Source organism: Oculina patagonica, chromosome 13 (genome assembly GCF_052425735.1).
Source record: "Oculina patagonica isolate OP01 chromosome 13, crgOcupat, whole genome shotgun sequence".
Lineage (NCBI taxonomy): Eukaryota > Metazoa > Cnidaria > Anthozoa > Scleractinia > Oculinidae > Oculina > Oculina patagonica.
The window spans coordinates 25,481,410-25,498,611 of NC_135770.1; the positions used below are offsets into that span (position 1 = coordinate 25,481,410).

General features: G+C 40.2%; 2 protein-coding genes and 1 pseudogene across 2 annotated transcripts in view; 2 read left to right on the top strand and 1 right to left on the bottom strand.

Moving 5' to 3' along the window:
* The window catches only part of LOC144636245 (uncharacterized), a 21,095-nt gene extending 18,382 nt beyond the window's left edge, over nt 1–2,713 (top strand). Inside the window, exons 18-19 of the mRNA XM_078495405.1 lie at nt 1,605–1,829; nt 2,240–2,713. Coding sequence (XP_078351531.1) covers nt 1,605–1,829; nt 2,240–2,680 — 666 coding nt within the window. The 3' untranslated portion in view covers nt 2,681–2,713. The remainder of the gene's footprint in view (nt 1–1,604; nt 1,830–2,239) is intronic.
* Nucleotides 2,713–10,917, top strand: LOC144636252 (polycystin-1-like protein 2). The gene is made up of 5 exons (XM_078495412.1): nt 2,713–2,961; nt 3,338–3,574; nt 4,135–5,442; nt 6,140–6,308; nt 6,774–10,917. The coding sequence occupies exons 1-5, from the start codon at nt 2,713–2,715 to the stop codon at nt 8,261–8,263; spliced, it is 3,453 nt and encodes a 1,150-aa protein (XP_078351538.1). The 3' UTR covers nt 8,264–10,917.
* Nucleotides 10,918–11,287: 370 nt separating this feature from the next.
* Nucleotides 11,288–12,661, bottom strand: LOC144637065 (uncharacterized; annotated as a pseudogene).
* Between the last annotated feature and the right edge of the window lie 4,541 nt (nt 12,662–17,202).

Consider the following 17,202-nt stretch of genomic DNA (forward strand, 5'->3'; position numbering starts at 1 on the left):
GTCACATACTAACTGTTGATGCAAAAAGGCCTAAGAAACTTGTAAACGATGTTTTCCATATTTTTCTGTACATTATCAACCCAAAGAAATACTGTACATTTCAACAACGTGCCCTTTGTGTTAGGGTCTGATTACATGGCGAATTTCAGCCCAGTTTGCCGGACTGGAATTTTGTTGCGATTGCCCGGGCTAAAATTTCCAGCACGTTTTCGCCCCGGGCTGAAATTTAGCCAGGGCTGAAACTCTCTTCATGTAATCGCAAACGTGTTTTTAAGAGAATTTGTTTTGGAAGCCGGGCTGAAATCTCAGCCTGGCAAACCGGGCTGAAATGTGCCATGTAATCAGGCCCTTAGAGCTATAACTATGCATGGGCTGGAAATGGATTTTGGATTTATCTTTTATATCATCAATCCTTTTAAACGCCCAGTGGCGCATAGGGCATCAACAAGTCGCCTCCATTCTTGTCGGTCCTTTGCAAGCCGCGAAGCTTGCCCCCAGGTCAGATTTAGAGCCTGAAGTTCTGCTTCTGCAGTTCTTCTCCAGGTGGATTTTAGACGGCCTCTTTTTCTTTTACCCTCTGGTGTCCATCTGAGAGGAACTTTAGAAATGCTGGCAGATTCTCTACGGAGCACATGACCAACCCAACTCCATCGTTTCCGTGTGAGAACAATACTCATGTCCTCCTGTTCTATCAATTTAAAGAGCTCGTTGTTGAAGATCTTTTGCGGCCAAAAGATGTGCAAGATTTTTCGGAGACAAGATGTGTGAAAGCTTTGCAGCTTTTTCAAGTCTCACAGTCATTCTCCAACATTCAGATCCGTAGAGTAGTACAGAGAGTACACAAGCTTGGTAGATCTTAATCTTCGTTCTTCTGCTGTAGTTTTTGCTCCTCCACACGGGTCGGGTATCTTTTATATGATCACTTTTTAAAAGCATTTTGCTATAAAAAGGTTAATAATATCATGTTTTCTGCCATTCATATCCAATTTATATTGTACCTCTGTTAAGTGGCCAACCTCTATTAAGCGGCCACTATTCAAAGTCCCGAGGGTAACCGCTTAATAGAGGTCGGACTGTATTTATTTGTTACTTGCACCCACTTGATAATATGTTGATATTGTGGGATGACGAAGAAGTAGGCCACTCCAAAAACAATATAACAGAAAAATAAAGCACTCAATAAATACCGACGACATAATTCAAAAAACATTTCATAGCAAGCTTCTGCACTGTATTGAAAAAAGGGTGGACGTGTAACTTCATAGTTAACTCAATTTGGTCATGTTGTGAGCAGGGTTGGCAAATGACTTATGTCGCGGACTTGAACGGGTACTAGTTTTATTTAAATTTAAGAGATTTATATGGAAAAGGCAGCCCTGGGCTTGGAAAACAACCCTGACCTGCCCAGCCTCGTTTAAGGTTTCACTTTTTGATAACGTAGATAGGTCTGGAATATAGCTCTCCATACAGTAGTTCATTTGACTTAGTCTTTAAGGGCAAGTGGTTCTGTTAACAAACGTTTCTTCTGGGCGACAATAATAAACGACCACCATTTTTGGAATGGATCTATCGCTGGTTGACATCTTAATTTGTTATATTTTTAGGCAAATGCAGAAAAGGCTTTAGGGCAGGTTGAAATTATCATGGACTCGATTTCAATGCGTTTAGTGAGCTCTGAACGCCAAGTGATAGAGATGGACGAGTTATCAATTTCTCTGAGTAAGGTCACATCAGAGAAATTAGATGGAATGAGTGTGGAAGAAGGGCCTACCCAATTCAGATTACCAACTAATATTAGCCAGGGAGCCGTTGGAAATATTGCTGCCAAGGTAATAACAAAGCTAGTCACATTAGCGCACTGCTAAATGATCACAATCATTTTCTTAAACTGCAACTATAAACTCGGAGAAAATTATCTTATTTCAATGAAAAACAAACAGACATAAATCTCGTATGCTTCGTTAGGAATACGCGCCAATTCCAGAGGTCATGAAAGTTTTCATAGCACAAAACGCCACAGTTATGGTTGACAGCCGTACGAATGGATGATAAAACGAGAGCATCAACACGTTTAGTTTGACTGTTTTGGACAAAACTCGAGTTCTTCAAATAAAACCTCAGGAAACAAAAATCTAACCAAAACATAGATACATTCGATTTAAAAGTAAAAGTAAAACGAAGGCAATTCAAAGCTATTTCAGTCAAGCTATATCTTTTTACTACACCATGTACTTTATAGATGATGACTACTGCTTTTAACCCATTCAACTGGGACAGTGACAACAGCAGCGGTATCGTAAGATCATCTGTTTGCAGCCTGGAACTAAGCCAAGACGGAACAGGAACAATGAACGTGTCAGACCTTGAGAATGACATCGAAATAACGATACCAATCAACTCCGACGAATCAGAGTCAACTGAGCCAGAGAATTCTTTTCTTAAACCATACGAGATGACAGTACGTAGCTATTACGCTGAGCTTGGGAAAGTTCCTGTGTCCTTAAGCCTTTCAGGACTTGATAAAGATGCTGTAGTAGAGGTTTTCATAAAATTTGGATCGAGACCAACTGTGGAAGACTTTGATCAAAACTTTACCGTTGCGCTCAGTGTGACGTGTCAAAACGACTCATCAGATGGCGAGGAAACCAAACTGCCTGTCATGTTGAACCAATTACATTAACAGTGGTACCATCAAAGCCCACTTTAATTTTTATGGGGATGCTGTCTCTAGGAGAAAAGAATAAAACCGAACATTCAAGGAAAAGGCGATCTTGTTTTGGGCAAGGAAGAGAGAGACGTTCTTGCATTGGAGTAAAGGACCCACCACCGAAAGGCTATAACAAAACTGTTATACCGCAGTATGATTCGTCCACAGATGTCAAGTATTCCATGTCAATCAGCCAAGCAAGTTGTTTATACTGGTCTAAAACAAAGGAAAAGTGGACTTCCGAAGGGTGCAAGGTAGCGTAACCACAATTAATATTTCCATGTTAAGTTGCTTAAATTATGTATACATTCAACACCTTATTTATCCAAATTTCTGTCTAGATGCATGCAGAATAACATCAGCGCGTGATAAAAAGGGGCCAGGGGACGAAGTGGTAGTTAATGAATTTGGCAAATTGGAAAGGCGCTATATTTCTTCATTGGGCATCGTTCAAATGGGATTGTTACTTTAAATTATTTTTGGGAATTGTACGACTTTACTAACAAAATGGATATATGACTACAGGAGACGGTATACGGACTTTTTTGTTCAGTGAAATGGGATATCGCCGCTTATAAGTGCATCTATTGATATCATTGAAACTATCCTGATTTTCGTCTTTACACGCAGGTTGGTCCCAGTTCCAACAGAAAGTATTTAAAGTGCCTTTGCAATCATCTCACTGCATTTGGCGGAAGCTTTATACAGGCGCCAAACCCCATAGACTTCAACAAAGTTTTTACGGAATTTACAAGACTCGGTGAAACTGGTAACATTGCTGTTCTAGTGACAGTCGCATGTGCGTTTCTTATATATTTTATCCTGGTTGTCATCGCTAGAAGGGCAGACAAGCGGGATGAACACAAGGTAAGGTAAAAACTGATGTAAAAAAATAAATGACTACGTCTTAAAAAAAGTAAAATAAGCAAAATGTCACCGCAAAAAAATAGGAGTCAACTATCCTTTTTTGGTGAAAAGTCCGCTGAACATGTTTCCATGAATTGCATACCAATCACCTTGTCTTCTAATAGAAGTGGTGAGCACGAACGGAGTAAGAGCTGTATGTACAAGAAGTCGCAGTTGAGCCCCTTTTGTCTTGTAGGCGGCGTGGGATAGTAAAGAAGGGCATTTTCTTCCTTCAAAAAGTGGTGACTGAATATCCAGCACTTCAGGAGTTCTTGGATAGAAGGAGGGATTATGGGAGTGGGAATAAGGGAAATGCTGATCTTTCTGTTATCTTGAGCCGCGTCTATATGGATTACATTAAGGCTTGATTGCTGCAAGAAAATTTTCCAGTCAATGAGATCCAAATATAGACCAAATCAGTTGACTTGGTATGCATCTCCTTTTGTCTTCGTGGAGTATGGGAGATAAAAGTGCAAACATATTGAAATAAGTTTGTTTTTATTCATTCCTGCCTTTATTAGATTGCGCCTCCAAAACGTATAGAAGTTGACGAAGGAGGAAACTATACCTACGACATCGTCGTCAGCTCAGGCGTTTGGAAAAACTCGGGTACAACTGCAAACGTAGCGCTTACGATTACAGGAAACCTGGATGAAAGCAAGACGATTTTGTTACGAAACAAGGGCGACGATTGTTACTTTTTCTCCCGTGGAAGCATTGACGGGTTTGAATTAATAACAAGTAGATCGCTCGGGCCACTGACGGAGATAACGATTACTCATGATAACTCTGGTGAAAATCCTTCATGGTTTTTAGAAAGTGTCATAATACAGGATAAACAAACTGAAGAACAGTGGAGCTTCCCCGTGAATAGATGGCTTGCTGTAGAAAAGGGCGATGGTCAAATAGAAGTCACGGTTCGATGCTTAGACAAGGGGAACCCGTTAGGATTTTCAGACCAGGTGCGGTCACGTGCCCCTCGAAGGCTTGCTGACAGCCATATTTGGATGTCTGTTGCTGGTAAGGCAACAAGCAGCACGTTTACACGAGTTCAAAGAGCTTCGTGCTGTCTCTCAATTCTTTTCAGTGCCATGATTGCCAATGCTATGTTCTATAACATCGGCGGAGAATCAGAACGCGCCATACGAGTCGGACCATTCAAGTTCTCGTGGAGGCAGATTGTGGTTGGAGCTCAAAGCGGACTTATGGTTGCCCCTGTGAACATTTTGATTGTGTTTATTTTCCGCTCAAGCAGACCAAGGAAGAAAGTAGAAGATAATTACAAAGCAACGACAAGCTCCTCGCATCTCGCCGAGACAATGAGAAAGTCGAGTTGTGCGCTGCCTCATTTCTGTATTTACATTGGCTGGTTCCTTTGCATTGCAACAAGCCTGACAGGGGCAACGTTTACTGTGTTTTACAGCCTGATGTGGGGTAAAGAGCTCGCTGAACAATGGTTGGCCTCCGTTTTCACTTCATTATCCGAGGATGTTTTCTTCATGCAGCCAGCAAAAGTTATGGTAGTTGTCGTCTTGGTATCACTCTTTCTCAGCAGAAATAAAGGCAAAGGGGAAGGAACTGAAGATGAAACTGAGTCTTGTGTTCACGATTATATTGACGATGACCCAAAGAAATTACAAAGGAGATATGAATTAGCAAAAATGAGAGAGAACAAGAAAAAGGAAGGCAAGCTCCTTGGAATGATGAAAGGAATAGTCCTGCATCTTCTATTCATATTTCTTATGGCAATCGCTTGCTATGGCAACAAAAATAATAACCGCTTCTTGATGACTAGTTCGGTGAGAGAACCATTTCTGAAGTTTGAAACTGTAAGTATTATTTACTTAATTATTGAAGAGTTTTGGTAAATTATATCATCGTTTTCTACCAACTTGGTGAGTGTTCAGCCAATTTAAGGTCGATTCAAGCAATTGTATTTTATATTGTCTTATCAAAAAAGCCTTCTCTGAACAACTGACTAAGTAATCTGACAACTGGCTACGAACGGCCAACGGCAGTATGACATACAGCGATGTCGAAAAAAAAGTTAAAACATTATCGAGTAGATTTTTAAGGCCTTAGCGTCTAACTGTACATTTCCTTCAAAGATTCTATACGGAATTTACATTTGTATCTATGTTAGAATAGTGATAGGCTAATAGACATTAAGTAAAAATTATCCTTATTTGTGAAGCATTGTCAAAAATATGCACCCGTCGGTCGGTAGTTTTAACCTGTTCTTTCTCGCTCTTGCATATTTTACCTTCGAGCGCCAAAAAAGAAAACTGTCAAATACGCAGGATTTTCCAATGGCGGTTTTTAAAATTACGTTTTTAATTGCGAATGAAGTGTCTATAATAATTGATCTTAACGCGATTCAAGTCACCCCTGAAAAACAAATACACTTTCTTCTTTTATTTCTATATTAAGCTGCATCTTTGTTTTGATTAAGTCAACTAGCCATTGAGTACAAAATGTGGCTCCAGAGATCTCTAAATCACTCCGATACCTTGATTTCTTACACAGGTCACCCACCCGCACAGATTATGGGGATGGATGGGCCAATATTTCCTTCCAAAAATCTACGCAGGAGAGTGGTACAATGGCAAGAAAGAAAAGGAGGAGGTCTATATTGAGAACAAGAAGTCAATTTTACTTGGCATGCCACGAATGAGACAAGTCAGAGTTAAAAAGAGTAAGTGTATTTTGAAGTCAATTCTAATCCATGTGGTTCGGTTCAAGTAGTTGTATTATAGCACCAACACAATGTAGTTACCACTCTAGCATTTGACATAATATTCGCTGAAAGATAAAAATGATATATATACAAGGCTAAAACGGGATATAAACAAACAAATGAACCAGATGTTTAAAAATGAACCAAACGTTTTCGACGTGTATGATGATAAGATACATGTTGAAAACATTTGGTTTATTTTTAATTGTTTATATCCCTTTTTCGCCTTGTATATATATACTGTAGCATTTATGTCACATGTATCTTATCAATGAATATGTCAGTCAAAGGAGCCATGACGCATAAAATAGGTTGGTAACTTTAAAATAGTACTTGCTTTTTTTAAAACAAAAAACAAAAAGACGACATTTACAACAAAGTGGATCACATTTTTTATTTAATTAATTTATTTTCATTTTCAAGGCTCTTGCGGGATCCTTAGTCCCATCATCGAGGACTGCTATTACGACTACACGTTTGATGGTGAAGATACTACTTTAATGAATCTCCCAGGTTGGAAAAAGTTACCCCCTAACACCACGTGGCCCAATTCCCTGAAGATGTGTCCTCGACCATGGCGCTATCGAAATCCTGAAGATCTTGGCAATGCTCTCCCTACATGGGGAACATACAAACTGTACAGAGGGGGTGGGTACATCGCTGCTCTAGGATATGACGAACAAACAGCGGAAGGCGTACTGACTGAAACCCTCGGTCAAGGCTGGATTGATCGGCAGACAAGAGCGGTAGTTATTGAATTCACGGTGTTCAACATCAACACAAACTTGATCAGCATCGCGACATTCTTCTATGAAGTACTTGCTACTGGTGCTGCTTACACCACAAAAAAAGTTGAAACGCTTGAGCTGTATAGCACAGAATCAGGCTCCCAAGAGTTCTTCCTAATTTGCCAGTTCCTTTTCATGGCTATGGTTGCGTTTTATTTCGTCCTTCTCTTGATAAAACTGTTTCGCCAACGAGCAGCTTTTTTCAAGTCTCTTTGGAATCTGATTGAATTTCTGCAAATAGTTTCTTCCGTGACGTCTTTCACGTTCTACATGCTAAAAGCTAAAAGCATCTTGAAAAACATCAACGCTATTCAATCCAATCCTTACGCCATCATCAATTTCCATTCCTCTTTGTCTTGGGCTGAGTGGGAAATCGTGTCAATTGCTGTTGCGATTTTCATGGCAACTTTAAAATTTCTTCATCTTATTCGCTTTAACGCTCATGTCATCTATCTATTCTCATCTTTTCGCCAGTCTGCTGGGAGCCAGTTTTCGTTTATGTTCATTTTTCTTTTGACCTTTAACTCCTTTGCTGCATCAGGAATAAAGATGTTTGGTTCATCTATCTATAATTACTCAAGCTATCTGAGAGCTGTCATCTCGCAGTTTGAGTTCTTGCTGGGAAAAGCAGTTCCTATGGAGGAACTTCGAGCCGAAAACCGCATCCTTGGTCCGGCCTTTGCCTTTCTATACATGCTGATGATGACAATTCTTCTAATGAATATGATGATATCGATGCTAAACGAATCATATTCAGACGCCAAAACTAACGTGGAGGAAAGCGCAGAGGATTTGGAAGTAGCACATTACTTCGAGGAACGTTTAAATGAGTTATTCGGCAGTGGGAATAGGGAACGTCACCTTAAGAAGTTATTCTGCGACGAAGCAACATTGGTTAATATGTGTCGATCGGAGGCTGAACCGAACTGCCTGAACTCAAACAGAATTTTCCAGTGCACGAAAGAAAGAATGGCTAAAATCGACAAACGAATCGGAAAGCTTATCCAATTAACTCATAAAGGAGAAGATGATCACGTCGAGGAGGACATTGAGTTCTTTAATCTCTTGCTTGTTATTTCACTCAGATTGCAAGGACAAGACACTAAGACAGCACTCATGTATTGAAATAGTCAAGTCGACAGCACAAAATTTAAGTAGCTAATAGTTTCATCTTTATTGAATCTTGAACATCGATGAAAGTTAGTCAATTAGTAAATGACTTTTGCAAAGTAATATCTTTTATAGTTAGAATTGAAGGAACCACTTCTATAACAATAGTAAATCTATATTGCCAGGCCACCCAACACATCTGGGCAAATATTTGAGTTAGAGGTTGGAACAACTTATTCGGTTTGTTACGGTCGAACGGATTATCGAAATCACACGGGAAAGAGTTTTTTTTTTACCGTTTAGCTTTGATTTTTTTTTGCACGTCAAATCGTGATTTTTTTCCTCGGAAACTAAAATAACATTTCTGTCTCGTGAAGTGATTTCCGGTCTTTCAGCATCCATTAATACATTGGTATTGATTATGAGTTGAATGTGGTTTTATTTAAAGAAGGAGCGAGGGAAAAGCTCAACCAAGGACATTTCACTGTCAAAAATTAAGGAAAACAGAACGTACTTCACATACGCACATTGAAAACTGAAAGTGTTATTGAGTAGAGAAGGTACTCGTTCCGTCATTGGGTCATTTGTTGTCAGATGTTGGATGGCTTGGTTGAAATCATTGCTCACTTAAAATAATATTTCAAAATGAAGAACACAAAATTGAGAAGTTTTTATGAGCATCCGCGAGATAGGATCGAAATGGGGGAGGGGTGCAACTTAAAATTATTCTATACGGGGAGACTCCGCCCAGAGGTGTTGTGTGTTTTATATACCAATTTTGATAGAAAAGGTAACCCTTATATATACTTTCGATAGAAAATGTTAACTCTTTCATATACCTACAGTAAGGAAACCGCACCTATGTTCTAATCTTTTCACCTAAATGACCTCTGGAAATACCTAGACGAATCAACCGCGTGGTGGTCTGTTCAAGATATTTTGAAACGCCCTTTAAAATGGTAGTTTTCTCAACCCTTTTCTATACTCCAACACGTGAAATCCTTAGCCTTTAATATATCTCCAGTTTGAAAGAGACACACCATTCGGGCAGAGCCTACCCCCTACCCCCAAGATAAGATTTTGTTTTACTGTAAACATTCCAATCATTATAATTGCAATGCTAGAGCAGTTTTCAATTGAGTGTCGTAAAACCAAAACCAAAGTAATCACTCTGACCAATCATAAAGTACACAGACAATCCAGTGAACCAATCAAAACTCGAAGTAAATACATGTAGCTGGCGCGAAGCCCGGGAAAACATGCATGAGCGAGTCACGATTGGTTTTGGTTTTACTTCTGATTGACTGAGAAAATGGCGCGAGATTTTTAAACCAATCACTAAACGTAGTAATGCAAAACCAAACGCAAACGCAAACTACTTTCGATACTCAAGTGAAACCCGCTCTAATTGCAATGCTATCATCTTGTTGTGACAACCATGTTTTCCAGCCTAATGATCACAACACTGGCTTGTTGTGTGTTTTTGATCTATATACTTTTATTCGATTACAAAACAAAATCATTTATACCATTTATACCATTGGGTAATTTCAATCCTTTGTATTAGGTGACACTCTTGGTGTCGACACAGATTGCAAGTTGAACAATTAGAATTAAACCACCACTGCAACTTGACGATGACAGAAGTTTGGGCAGTACTTCGGGTACCGAACACAAATGAGAACACGTTGTTTAACCATTGTTTTGTGAGTCATTGTATTTCGGTCAGAATTGTTTGTCGTGTTTTGTTTCTATTATTTTACTTCATCTGTGTCCGGTACACGAAGTAAAGCCTGAAGTTTCTGTCGAAATTTTTATTTAACACTTACACACTTGACATAATAACACACACACAAAAAAAAACAAAGCAAACAAAAAGAGAGGGAAAACAACTTCTGAAAAATCAAAATGATGTTGAAACATTTCATACCCTGGTTATACAATGTCCAGAAGACGTCTTTGGGCCACAACAGACTAGAGAGCTAGCTGTCGACAACTTTCTATAACAACGAGTGCTCGATAAAGGCGGGATCGATCTAAAAGCACCCTCAGTCGTTCGCTTCGTATGTCAATCTTCATTTTTTGGCCTCGAAGCCACTGACAACCAACACTACTTATGATGATTTAGTTGCCGACAGCTGTCACGCATACTTATAAAATAATACATTATCAATAATCGTTTGTTATCGACAATTAAGGCAGTTTTCCTTTTAAAACGACTGAGGAAAAGAAACATTATTAGTTTTCCCTAACCATTATTTAGAGTTGTTTATCAATAACTTGCTTTTAAGTTATTGATAAATTGTCTTCAGCGAATAAATCTGTAATATGTCGAGGCCCTAACGACGGCAACATCAATCGTTTTTAACAAGTAACCCACTGGAAATGCAGGATTTTGGTGGATTTAGATGTTTCAAAACCATTACATTTCTTGTTATAAGTTAAGGTTGAAATAACAAAAAAATGTACAACCCTATATAGATAGACCAACGACAGGAATACGAATTTCAGATTATGGTTGGTGTTGGGGTGTAGTGGTCTCATATCTGTTAGGGAAGAGATCAAGACGTAGATATATTGTCTGTTTTTCATATAGCTTTTTGGTACTTGGCTTTTATAATATTTTGAACAAATGATTGTAATAAAATTATACTGTTGCACTCAGCAAATGTGTATTTCTTAAAAGCGAGAAGGGAATATGTGCTAGTAAGGTGATATGAGAATGCTGATTCTCGTTATTTAAAAACCGGCAACGGGAAACATATCGTATTATCATTCGATGCAATTTTTTCTTCCTTTTCATTGGCCGAGAGCCCACCACGTGGTCTACAAATAACTGCCTACAAATAATGGTCTGCTCGTGCGCATTAGCGTCTGACAGTGATTTTGCTACAAATAATATTCTGCTCATGCGTTGTTGTGTCCACTTCCGAGAAAAAAAATGGCAGCTCGTTTTCCAGAGGGAAAGAAGAGCGGTTGGATTTGTCTACTAGGCCCGAAAAAACAGCGAAACCACAAAGAAGGCAATGGAATTTCCTCTTATTGTATTTCGGAAATATCTGAAAGAGAGAATTGGATTAAGACCAGCTCGTATTATCGAAGGCGAAATTACGCTTTCGTCTGCATTAATTCAGCAAGAACTAGTGCGGTTTCCACGCAGTTGCCGAAGGTACTTTGTGCGAAACAAATTTAGTGATTGAATGGTAAAACAATTATTGAACTTGGTTCTCGCAAAATATCGTGATTTGTCAGTGTCTCGCAGATCAATTATTTGCCTCAGCCTTCGGCTTCGGCAATAATCGATCTGCTCGCCACTGACAAATCACGATATTTTGCTCAACCTCGTCCAATAACTGTTAAATGGCACGCGCCTTCCACCAATAGCTGCAACTTCTATGATACCGCAAATGATACCTCATCACTAGGAAATTAATACTTCTTAACATGTAAGTCGTTTTTATTTCGTGGAGCATTAAGGCTGGTTTTTAGTAGGCATAAACAAAACAAAACTGCCTGTTCTTCTTGCGCAGTCTTACCGAATGCATCCGAGGTCATTATCTCTTTAGTATCCAAAACTAAGAGATCTTCGGTTTCTTCCATGAAGGGGTTGCCCATTTCTTCAATTGCTCTGGTAAGTGCTGTAACATCTTTTTAAAACAAAGATTGCAAGCTTCTTGTATCTTCGTAGTGTTTTGCACTGTGCTCGGCTTGTGTGGATCCTGTTTAATACCATGCTGTTCTCAAACTTGCTGATGATTCTCGCTATCTCCGGCCCCGATACCATCCACCGACGAAGAGCACTCGGATTCCCCGTCAACCCCACGGCACCACCATCTACTTTCACCAAAGCATTGTTTTGTTCGTGAGCATGGTCGATTGGGATACTTGAGAAATTCTTTGACGTCTTGTTCACGGCAAACTTTCCCTGCTTGAATTGTAAGGCGACATCTGGTGACACATCATTCAGAAGATACATGTCTCACATGTGAATTGGTAACCATCTAGCATAGTTCGTATGGTCCAGTCCAAAGAACCATGGAACAATCTTCGATAGTGCGTCGATGTAGAGCTCAAAATTTGCCTCTCGGAGAGATCTTACAAACACCAGGACTGTGGGACAGCGGCTACCTTCTTCAGACACCAGTCACTGAATGACACTACATCAGCTTCAGGTTCTAAACCCTCTTTGTATCTCTTGTATGCCTTGGTTAGAAGCAAATAGAGACTACTTGCTGTCACCTGATGAGCACGTCTTGTCCGGGTGAAACTTGTGGCCTTGAGGAAAGAGTCTGCAGTGCCTGTCGATGCGACGTTGGCCTCAGGTTAAGTTAGGGAAGCCGTCCATCCACTTCCCTCTAACCATCCTCCAATGGCTTTCAAGAAAGGCATTTCAATTTGAAGCCCACCAAACATGATAACAAATCGCCTTTCTCCATACTTTTCTGGAAAATTCCATTGAATTTGCTTGGCCAATTCATACAATGGCTGATCCATAGCTACTACTGGAATCTGACCGGGGTTAAGGTGATCCACAGATGCTTTGATGATGTCCAGGGAATGGCATATCATCGCAGCTGACTTTGCTTGATCGGGAAAGAAAGAGGGGCAGTAGGGAAAATATTGCAGGCTTAGTGTTTGTGTCTTCGCTACCACATCGGTTTGAGTGATGGACTAACCACGAAATGCTTTTGTTCTGTGGCAAACCTTGACTATCATTTGAAATAGTTTCCTTCACATCTTCTAACCATTTAAATTCTTCTGCCACTGCTCTTGCTACAATCTGGCCATCTCCTCGCATATCACTTTGCACCTTGGGCACCAAAGGATTTTTGCTAGGAAGTACAACTGGGGGAACTTCACTGTAGGACTCTGGTAATTCAGCGACAGACTTTGTATCTGTGTAAGTGGCCTGCTCAAGGAAAACTCTGCTTCTGCACACTCCTGGAATTGGGTATCATGGGTAATTGAACCAGTCTCTCCCGGACAATTTTATTCGACCGAAAATACTCACTGATTTGAAACCGTATGTTGTTAATAAGTTATACGGCAAGTTTTGTTTTGAAGGAGGGGTTGAAATGTCGGCGGATCGACACGATCCGGTCGATCCGACACGGGTCGAGTCGACCCGTCAACCGGATGTCATTTCGCGAAAGACTTTGAAAAAGTTCACCTTAACGTATGAAGGAGGGGCTGTAATGTCGGCGGATCGACACGATCCGGTCGATCCGACACGGGTCGAGTCGATCCGTCAACCGGATGTCATTTCGCGAGAGACTTAGAAAACGTTTACTTTAACGTATGAAGGAGGGGTTGCAATGTCGGCGGATCGACTCGATCCGGTCGATCCGACACGGGTCGAGTTACCCGTCAACCGGATGTCATTTCGCGAGAGACTTAGAAAACGTTCACTTTAACGTATAAAGGGGGGTTGAAATGTCGGCGGATCGACTCGATCCGGTCGATCCGACACGTGTCGAGTCGACCTGTCAACAAGATGTCATTTTGCGAGAGACTTAGAAAACGTTCACTTTAACGTATGAAGGGGGGTTCAAATGTCGGCGGATCGACTCGATCCGGTCGATACGACACGGGTCGAGTCGACCCGTCAACCGGATGTCATTTCGCGAGAGACTTAGAAAAATTGTTGTTAATAAAACAAGATGGAGTGGTTGTAAATTTTAATTAAAACTACTTGCCTCTTTGACTAGTGAATCTGGAATTTTTTTTTATTACATTTCGAAAAAATTGGGTCGGTCGGGCGATGGGAAACGAAACATTTTATTGGGATGGCATTATCAGTGTTACTAAAAACGTCGACAACTCGATTCCACTCTACTCGAATCGTCAGACGCGAATTTGATTAAAAGGTGCGATGAAAAACACGCAAAAGAGTTACTAAACAATAAAAACAGTAGAACAAAGGAAACCGGTATAAATGGTAAAGACGCCGAAAGTTTGTTTTAAATTAATAGAACGATATCATTCCGTGCGTGATGTTAATGTTGGTTGACTCCGAGCGTAGGCCTAAAGAATCAGACCGAATTCCGCGTTTCGCTTAAAAAGTACTGATTGTCTGCACACGTTTATAGAACGAGTAATACATGGCATTGTTTGTATCATGCCTGGTTTGCTCGCCGGTTTTTGTGCTTTACATACATGATCAATGTTGTTGGTACTACGCGTTTCGCTAAAAACGTGCCAATTATCTGCACACGTTTATAGAACGAGTAATATCATGCATCAGTTTGCTCGCCTTTTTTGTGCTTTACATTAAATGATTAATGTTCTTGGTCAGGATACTTCGGTTGTGGGTCTAAGACCGAATATCACGCGTTCCGCTTAAAACACGTTTATTTATAGAATGAGTAATACACGCAGTTGGGCTTGTATCATGCCCAGCTATGCCTTGGTTTGCTTTTTGGGATTTCCGTTACCTTACTTGTTACGATAAGTCTCTCGCCAATAAAATTCTGGTATGGAAAGTCGGGTCGGCTGTTTGTTAGACGAGTGGTATGCAAAGTTGGGTCGGCTGTTTGCTAGACGAGACGTCACGACTCGATCGAGTCGAGTCGGACTTTTTCTGTCCTTCTTCATATCCTTGCTGTATTAAGATAAGTCTCTCGCGACTAGACTTCCTGTAACGCACAACATTTTTCAACCCTTTCTCATATCCTTGCTGTATTTACGAATGTTTGTGACCACATACTTTTAGAACGAGGTGTACATATAGTATATCCTCCATTTGTTTGGTTCTTGGTTCATTCGAGATGTTGTTTAGTGTCCGTTAGTTTACAATCGCGTGTTATTTATAATACCAACTTATATGGAATCATGTTGGCGACACTCTTTTAAAAAGAGGTATATACATCCAGTACATTCGCTCGTTATATTTCGGGGCCATGTCGTGCATTCGCTGTTTTTGGTGTCTCGTAATCTGTTACAGGTCGACTTAACTTTGTGATGACGGGCCGTCACGACCCAACTCGAATCGTCACCAGTTTTGACGACCCGGCGATCCGTCTCGGATCGTCGCGAAATGACTTCCGGTTGACGGGTCGTGACGATCCGTATGGATCGTCACGATGTTGGCGACCCGCCGATCCGTGTCGGGTCGACACCACCGTTGTCGACCCACCACAGTTCGGGTATATTGGACATGGATGGAGCGCCTTACGCACTACTGATTCTTGTGCTTTTTTCTTATGCCCAATGAGAACAAGCCTTTCATGTAAACGTTAATTTCAAACCGTTGTCACCGTCAACAACTGATTTTCTGATTGGCATATTTCCATCTAGATTTCAGGTTACTCTCTATTCTAACTGGCACGGATTTCTCCTCCACCAGGGATTTCACTATCTAGATCTCAAGTAAACAGGCGCAAGGAAATAGTAAGCAACTGTGATTCCAGTTTCGCCACGCTCTTCTGCGTTTACTTATCGTGAATTTGTTGTTGTTTTCTTTTTGGCGGTCACTATCGCCGTGGGTGAGTCAGAAGATTTTGATACATTATCTGACCCTCCCTCGCGCCCTCAAGCAGCTGCTAAGTTTCCATCCACCTCCCTGCTTCTCAACACACCGTCGTAGGATCGATATTTCCCATTTGTTAAAGTAAGTTCGCCACACACCCTTTTCTGTCATAGTTAAACAGAGTGATCCCTCCTTTCATGACAAGCTCAAATAAGTTCACATTTTCCTTTGAAACGTTTGCTTCACACTTTGGTGTCCTAAAGCTCCTGGGGACGGGATCTATTACCGCGAAATCAATCCTCAGAAATGAAAGTGAATATATAAAATGTCATAATTATATTTGAACTGCGGGAGAAATATTTGTATAAGTAATCACATGATTTCGAGTGCAATTTGGGATAAATAAGCTCGAGTAAATTTTTCAAAGGATAACAAAATTCCACGAACCCGTAGGGCCTTGAAAAAATTACGAGTGCTTATTTATCCAAAATTGCACAGGAAAAATCATATGATTACTTATTAATAATATTCATGAAAAAAATTGCGAGAAAGCAACATTCACAAATTTCGTACAAAAACAATTTATTTAAACTCGACAAATATCATCACGCATTTAGCGAAAACAAGGTCCGGCAAAGCTGAAACAACGCACAGGTTTCTTAATTATTTAAAAGTTTGTAAGCCGAAAAATCTGGCTTAACAGCTCAACGAATTGTCTGAATAAAAGATTTGGGTTTTACCTCTTCCAGAGATTTTCTTCTGTTTCTAATACTTATCGAACTTGGCTTGGGCGCTTTCGACGGCCAGCCAAGTGAAGCTGTTTCGCCTTCTATTCAACACTTCTTGGACGAAACAATTATCTGTCCCGTACAATAGAAAGCCTACTGTTCTGTTCTCTAAATTTAGTGTCTATCAAGCGATATAGTCATTACTTTGAGGCTATCTGGTTCATAATCTTCGCCAATGTGTTTGTTTTTTTTATTGGGCGTAAATAAATTCGCTCAAGTAAAGCGTGAAGCTCAGTCGGCTCGTAGTTTCCATTTCGTCGGCCATTCCCTTCTTGAGAAACCACTCATTCCAAACAGAGAACCAAACACAAGTGCTTTTCAGTGTGATGGTATTTAGAGCTGTCTTCAGGGCCTCTACTTTGCTGAAAAAAAAAACCGCCATTCAGATCGCGTGGAAGCGTTTGATTAGCTCTCTGTGGTTGCCTTTGTTTATTAAACCAATCAGAAAGCTCTGTTTGTTTCTCTTTCTTGCTCTGAATTGGCGCATTTTTGCACTAAATTAGCTCATTTCAGCATCGAATTTACTAAAAAACTGCATTTATCTAAGCCAACCAGATTCTAGATTTTTTTCATATATCATATTAAACTGATAAAAGATCACCTCAGTTACGTACGAAGCTTAAGCAGTTGCTATAAGAACGTGTTTACGTGTTATATCCTCAGAAAAGATAACATGTACATCGTACTTGGGTCCAACA